Source organism: Cajanus cajan, chromosome 11, assembly GCF_000230855.2.
Source record: "Cajanus cajan strain Asha chromosome 11, NIPB_CcT2T_4, whole genome shotgun sequence".
NCBI lineage: Eukaryota > Viridiplantae > Streptophyta > Magnoliopsida > Fabales > Fabaceae > Cajanus > Cajanus cajan.
This window is the reverse complement of record NC_138527.1, coordinates 43052770-43059869: the sequence shown is the minus strand read 5'-3', so window position 1 is coordinate 43059869 and position 7100 is coordinate 43052770. Positions and strand designations below refer to the sequence as shown.

General features: G+C 33.7%; 1 protein-coding gene across 1 annotated transcript; it reads right to left on the bottom strand.

Annotated features, from left to right (window-relative positions):
- Positions 1 to 655: 655 nt before the first annotated feature.
- Positions 656 to 7100, bottom strand: PLDGAMMA1 (phospholipase D gamma 1). The gene is made up of 10 exons (XM_020362628.3): positions 5993 to 7100; positions 5221 to 5337; positions 4819 to 5013; positions 3891 to 4139; positions 3673 to 3741; positions 3447 to 3594; positions 3033 to 3181; positions 2418 to 2591; positions 2124 to 2321; positions 656 to 1512 (listed from the first exon to the last, which is right to left on the bottom strand). The coding sequence occupies exons 1-10, from the start codon at positions 6956 to 6958 to the stop codon at positions 1219 to 1221; spliced, it is 2559 nt and encodes an 852-aa protein (XP_020218217.2). The 5' UTR covers positions 6959 to 7100; the 3' UTR covers positions 656 to 1218.

The window sequence follows — 7100 nt, the reverse complement described above, 5'->3', positions numbered from 1 at the left end:
CACTAACATCCTAGTGATTTATTATCCTAGTATTTAACTATTATTTTTCATTATCAAACAATATTTTCTGTCGAACACGAGACAATCTTTCTCAAAAGTTTGATAAATCCCAAATATGTGTAGTGTGAGTCCTTCGTCACTCCTGGTAACCTAAGTTTTTTTTTTTTTTAATATATAACTATGGTATTAATATGAAATATCCACGGTCGAAAATAATGATTAATTTTTATTAGGAACCGTGAGTACACACAAAATGAGTATTTTCCTCCTAATATAATTTATTTCATATTTAAGACAAATCCAAACTCGAAACATTTTGGTTAAGAGACACAAACTGCAATCTAGTAAGCCAACCTAAGTCGGTTAACTATTTATCAACACAACTATGACCTTACATTAATAAATTAAAAGTGATTTATTATCCTAGTATTTAACTATTTATCTTATCAAGATAACTATTACATTAATAAATTAAATAGAAAAAACAAATTTGTTATTTTATTCAATCGAAAAATAGAAAAGTTGGTCTTTTATACTACATTAAATCCTAAGTCATTGAAAATAAACTAGTACTTCACATTAGGTTATAAGTTCAAACCTATACACTCCTTATTATTTATTTTGTTTTACAAAAAAGAATTTAAGAGCAACTCCAATAATGAGAGTTGCTTGTCCCATGGAGTAACTCAAGTCTCGGTTTCTTGTCATTGGAGGACACGTGGCAACATAAATTGCTTGAAGAAGAGAGAGAATTGTTTCCTCGAGCAACCGTCCCTTACCAGATTTCAAGCAGATTTTATTGAACATATTTGGGAACGTTTCGAAAATAATAATAATGAAAATTAATTTCGTATAATATTTATGTATTTACTATTGTTTTATTTTATTTTTAATATCTACTTATTGTGTATTTTTTCTCGTAATTTATTTTCTTTCATTATAGTGCAATTATTTTTTTTAATAAGAATTAAAATTTGGTTCATAAATGATTAGAAAAAAAATTCTAAAATTGAATTTCTTAAAATTTCTTACCATTAAAGTAAATTTGTGTTTGAGTTGCTTAATGCTAACATGGAATACTGAAGACTACTTATTTTATTTTTCAATGCATGAAACAACTCAAATGAGTTGCTTCCATCCATTGAAGATGCCCTGAATATCGTAAAGAATCTAATTAAATATTATTGACTGAGTTTGAGAACTAACATAAATGATCTATCAGATAGTGAGATTTTCTTTGAGCAGAGTAAAAGTGCCACTTATGTTGCCACCGACGTCTGGGAATGTCTCACAGCCAAGAATAGGATTCACCTTACCTTTTGAATCAACTTCAAGAGGATATTTTAACAGATGGCTTTCCATTTCAGTTACCTCTTCAGCCATGTATTGTCTCCAGTTAGACTCACTCAATGACCTTATTCGTCTTACACATTCAAGGCTCTCTGGTTCCTCAAAACATTCTTCTACGCCTCCTATATGTTCGCTCCATAGTGACATTCTATAACCATACACCTGAACAAGTACAAAAACATAACACAATTCTCCTAGTTAGCCAAAACAAATCCAAATTGTTTATTTAATTTCAATAGCAAGAATCATGTAAAGGAAAATTATCATAGAGCTTTCTTAGTATGTCAGGATCTGCATTTAGATAAGAACCAAACATTATTTTCATAAAGATGAGAATCGAACCAAATGTATTTGATCGGCTCTCATATGTAGGATATGCCTTACAACAAATAACAATTACTCTCCCTTGAAAATGCTTATCATGCTTAAAAGGCTTCACTTTTCTCTCTTTTTTTCCTTCCACATTATAGTTAGAGTCTACGTTGTTTTATGTATATGTGAATGATAAGCTACCTTAAACCTCTAAATTATGATCAATTCAAGGGCGTTGTATCATTCTTTTTTTTTTCTTCACAAGTAATCTCTTTTGGGGATAATTTTATTTTACACACGCTCAGACACTAAACATGAGCACGAGAATTCAAACATTGGTTTACCATGTGATGCAACCTCTGTCGGTTGCATTATACCATTCTATAATTATAAGTACAACCAACAATTTCTCTCCAAATTTTTTGTCAAAGAAAAGTACTAATAACTTTTATAAATCTTACCTGCCCACTAGGTTTAGATTGCTTCATTGCCCAAGTATGATTAGGCTGATATGCTCCCATTGCTATCTCTGTGTCTCTGGTGCCTTCCAAGGATCGTTGGTTTATGTTTGCAGACCCCAGTAACACGTATTCATCATCCACTATCATTCCTTTTGAATGAACATAAATCATGAATCTCCGGTTCTTTTTAGTGAGTTTCTAGGTTACCAACGTGCAAACACGAATGATATCGAGGCAATGAGATATCCAGACAAGTTAAAAACATAAATTTTATTCGAGAGTGTAAAAAAATACCTGAGGCCTATCTCCAGTAGGATTTGCAACATTTGAAGCATCTCCATCGTCAGGGATCTCACGATTACCGAGGCAAAAGAAATTCAAGTAGTCCTGTGGTTCATACTCATTGTCAAGCCCGGCCTCTTGTAAGGCCTTGTAAATCGTTTCATACATCATTTCCATTGTTTTGTACTGCCAAAAAATCAATATGAGCATGTGAGATAAACACACAGCTGAACCCATAATAACATTATGTTATCTAGGATATTTTTTCATATTATCTTAAATGATAAACGTGATATAACTGCCATGAGATCCTGGCAGCAAATAATGAGCCTTTTCAGCAATGCAAAATATATATCTGTGCTTTTATGAATTAAGATCATTAGATAGACAATATGAAGCACATCAGCAGTTTCTTTGGCTTGAGACCAATTTTTGAACACCAAATCTTCCTAAAACTTTTTTGGATAAATTATAAGTGTTTTTGAAAGCTTCTCTATTAGAAAAAAAAAAAAAAAAAACTCAAGTTTTTTCAAACTTGTAATTAATCAGGCATGTTCATCGTCCAGCCAATAAGGTTTTTATGATTTGTCTCATATGGCAACATTTTAAGAGGTAAAGGAAGCCTACCTGCCAAAAGAGAATCCGCTGAGTAGCTGTACTTGTAGGTACACCTTCAGGCCACATAGGAATGACAATATACACAGAGAATCTCTCATTTTGTTTGATTTTTTCGGCTATTTTCAATGCAATTTCCATTGGAATTAAGTTGTTTGCACCTGTGATGTAAAGTGAAAAATATTAATATATATATATATATATATATATATATATAACAAGATGCCTGTTGCAACATACAATGTAAAAGAAGTTTAATAATCAGGACTTATATTATAACTAATCACTGTCTTGTTAAAAGAAGCTCCATGCAACATTTTTGCTGGTACTGAATATGATACAACTTTATAATTTTTCTATGTCTTGTCCTTTTGTCATTCTTAAGAAAAGTTATTTTAAACTTTGGGCTCAGAGCTCAATACTCACCAAGATCTTTGTAAGTATCCCAATTGTATGATGAGCCAATAAAGTATTGGTTCTCGATATAGATGAACTTTTGGGCTGCTCGAATTGCCTTGACATACGCAGAATGTATGCTCATGTCTATCATCACATTCTTTCCACAAACCAAGTTCTGTTAAATGAAATAAATGCAATTAATTTAGCAGTTTTCCTCACAATAAGGTAAATTTTCAGAAGAAAGTCACTTCACCATTCTTATGGCATCTGTTGGTTCCTTTGGAAATCCTTTCACAGAATTGGAATCAATTGAACGGAAGACCTTCATTTAGAAGAATTGAAGAGATAATCAAAGGGATACACAATTGATATTGAACTAGTTTCTCATATCATATCATAGAGAGTAAGAATTCTATTAGAAATAGGGGGCATGAATTAATTCATCTATTTCCAACACAATCAATGATATACCTGGACATGCCATGTCTCCTGGTTATCTTCATCTAGGCAAGGAACTTCATCAATGCCAACAATGTCAGGGATTCTATCAATTTTAAGTAAGGAATCGTCATGTGAACCTTTCATCTTTTGAAGTTTATGTATTTTTAATGCCCTTAACCAACGCTCCTCAAAATTGGTGAGGATGTCATATGCTGCTGGACCATCAACTTGTGAATGCAAATCATGCCATGGTTGTCTTGGACAACCAGTAACAGACCCCTATTTATTATTATACAAACACAAACACAAACAAAACAATTAGAACGTACTACAAATGACAACATAATGATTATGAATTTTGAAATTGATTATGTATGCTCAATCACAAAACTCTTTTATTCCTTTGAAAAAGAATGACTTAAATGCACTTTTTTTCCTCCTCTCCCGGCCACTAACATTGAAATTCAAATTTGATCTTTTCTTTTTTCTTTCCTGTAAATTTGCTTTCTTATTATTTTAATTATGTAATTTTGATCTATACATTAACTCCATATCTAATATTTAACTAAAATGTTGATATATATACTAGTGTAATTAAGTGTCACGTCAATATAGATGTATTGATCTTATAGTGTGGTAAAATGTGACGTTAACATTAGTCATTAAAATAAATTTATGGATGAACTAAAATTATATTAATGAGAATCAAATTTGTGAAAACAAATAAGGGAAACAAATTCGAATTTAGCATTGGTACAAGAACCAAAAGTAAAATTAAAGCAAAAGGAAAAGTGGTCCTTGAATTTGTCCGTTAAAATTTAAAAATGTGGAGAATGCTAACGCAAATAAAAATAGATGATACCTAGCTCTGTCCCTCCAATACATTCACACAATATTCTCAATTGGAAACTAATGGATATTACAAAAAAAAAAAAAAAAAAAAAAGAGGCTGATTTACCTCATAGTTTGGATTATGAAAGTCATGTTTGTGTGTTGTCTGCAAAGTCCTAAAGATGGGATGGTTTGGGGTATCATATCGACCCACACATAAATCAAGACCTCCGATGAAAGCTATAATCTTTCTTTTATTCTCACCTGCATCTGCATCTACAATGACAGTCTTCTGATGATGGGTATAAATTGTTCCAGCTTCCTAACAATTAAGTATAAAGCAAAACACTAATTGTTTTAAATAAAATATCTATATATACAGCTGAGCATTAAAATATCCCTTCTGATTTTTTGGACAAAAGATGTGCAAAAAAAGTATAAACTACGATAGAGATCATTTAACTTTAACCTTTATAGACTATAAATATACACAAGTAGTTAGACATGTGAATATGGTATTTCCTAATACCTGCTTTTTGACCCAGCTGTGTCCTTTTCCACCAGATCGAGGGCAAAGAAGCACACGCACAGAAGAGTGCTTGAAAAATCGGCGAGTGTCCTCATCATGAGTGTTCATAAGTCCAACCTACGTATCACAGTAAGTCGATGATAGAAGTGAGCAACTAGTTACATACTATTATCTGATTCAAAGAGTAATCAAGAACAGTAAGCATGCCTTCCGAACATGAAACTGACATAAAAAAGAAAACAAAAAATGGTACTACTATACTACAGGATGCCAAATGTGTTTTTCTCACGAGTATCTTCCTTCGAAAGTAATTATGTTTGAAACACCGTGAACACTAAATGTAGACACCCCTCTAGCATGAATTCAAATATTGGTTCACCATATTCTCCCAATGTGATTATCTATAATAAGGGTATTACTAACCAGCGCACTAAAAATGTTGGTTAAGGAATCAATATTTACTAGAATTATAATAAAATTATATGAGAATATGTAGATAAAATTTTCAATAAAAGCTTTTTATTTTTTATTTCTCAACTAGTGACCTCGAAGTACTGTTTAGCATTTTTCTATCTATAACTAGGCACTCACTCAGCTTGTGATTTGTTTTCCAACCTCACACAAACTAATGGCTGAACTATGCATAAAGAAATGTATAAAGCATGAGGTCAACCGAAGCCAACCAGAACACTGATTAATTCCTAATTGTCAGTTTTGAGATGATATTTATGAAAAGAAAACATAAATAGAACAATTATTTAAAGTAGATTACCGTTTTATATCCAAGCATGCTTCTAGAAGTGGGATCATCCCACACAAGGAGCAGCACTCGGACACCTTCCTGTGATTTAGCTTTGAGAAGTTCACCTAAAGTGTAACCCTTTCCATCATCCCTATCCCGAATGAGACTAACATTATAGTACACAGACCACCCCACAATATAAACCAATCGACGAGCCTGACTTATTGCATCATAGATGTCATGCCAACAACTTCTATGCTCATAATTCACATCACCATCCATCTCCAAACTGGGAAGGCAACCTTCATGAACATGAGCATCCTGATAAAGAGTAACATTTCCACCTTTCCTCAGGGGAAAATAGGTACCAGGTACCCCTTCATAATCAGGACCAGCACCTACTCCATCGATATAAAGAGGCACATTTTGAACAGGGGTGTACTGAATGGATAAACTCAACACTGATCCATCCTTGCAGGGTTTTCCGCTAGAGTTAAGGATGGGGAAAAAGCCTTCAACTTTTGCACCCCCACATAACTGTTCCACTGGAATCCCCACGGCTCCAATAACCTCAGAACCCAAAATATCACAGTCCTTAACAACAAAGTGGACTTCAGAAGCATGATGTGCAACGGGGACGTTGAAGTGTTGCGTCCACACAGGGTTTTCATCGTCGTTGATGACAAAAGTTCTGGCAATGACAGCACCAGCCACAGAAACCGTAACATATGGATCACTGGTTCCACTTTTGGACTTACGACTTTCGCTTTTGCCGCCAAGTTTTCGAGATAACATGGAAACCATTTCTCCCGGTGTCTTGTGAAACACGTCCATGTTGGGAAGGTTTCTGGCGTGGTAGATCCATATTTCCAAGTTTCCATGCAAGAGAAGGATCCTTAAGGAATTCGAAGTGGTTTGAAACGGAATAAGTTGTTGAGCCTGTCCATGGTTTGCAGCTCCAAAAGAGGGAGTTTCATCATAAACCAAATGAGCCATGCATGTAATGTAATAACTAAGAGATGTGGGTTGGTGTTGGTGAATGGCGATGGATCTTAAGCAATGAAGAAGTAGGTGGGAGAAGAGTGGAATTTCACCGAGTTGTGATACAATACGAGTGTTTCAAGTATGACGGGCATCG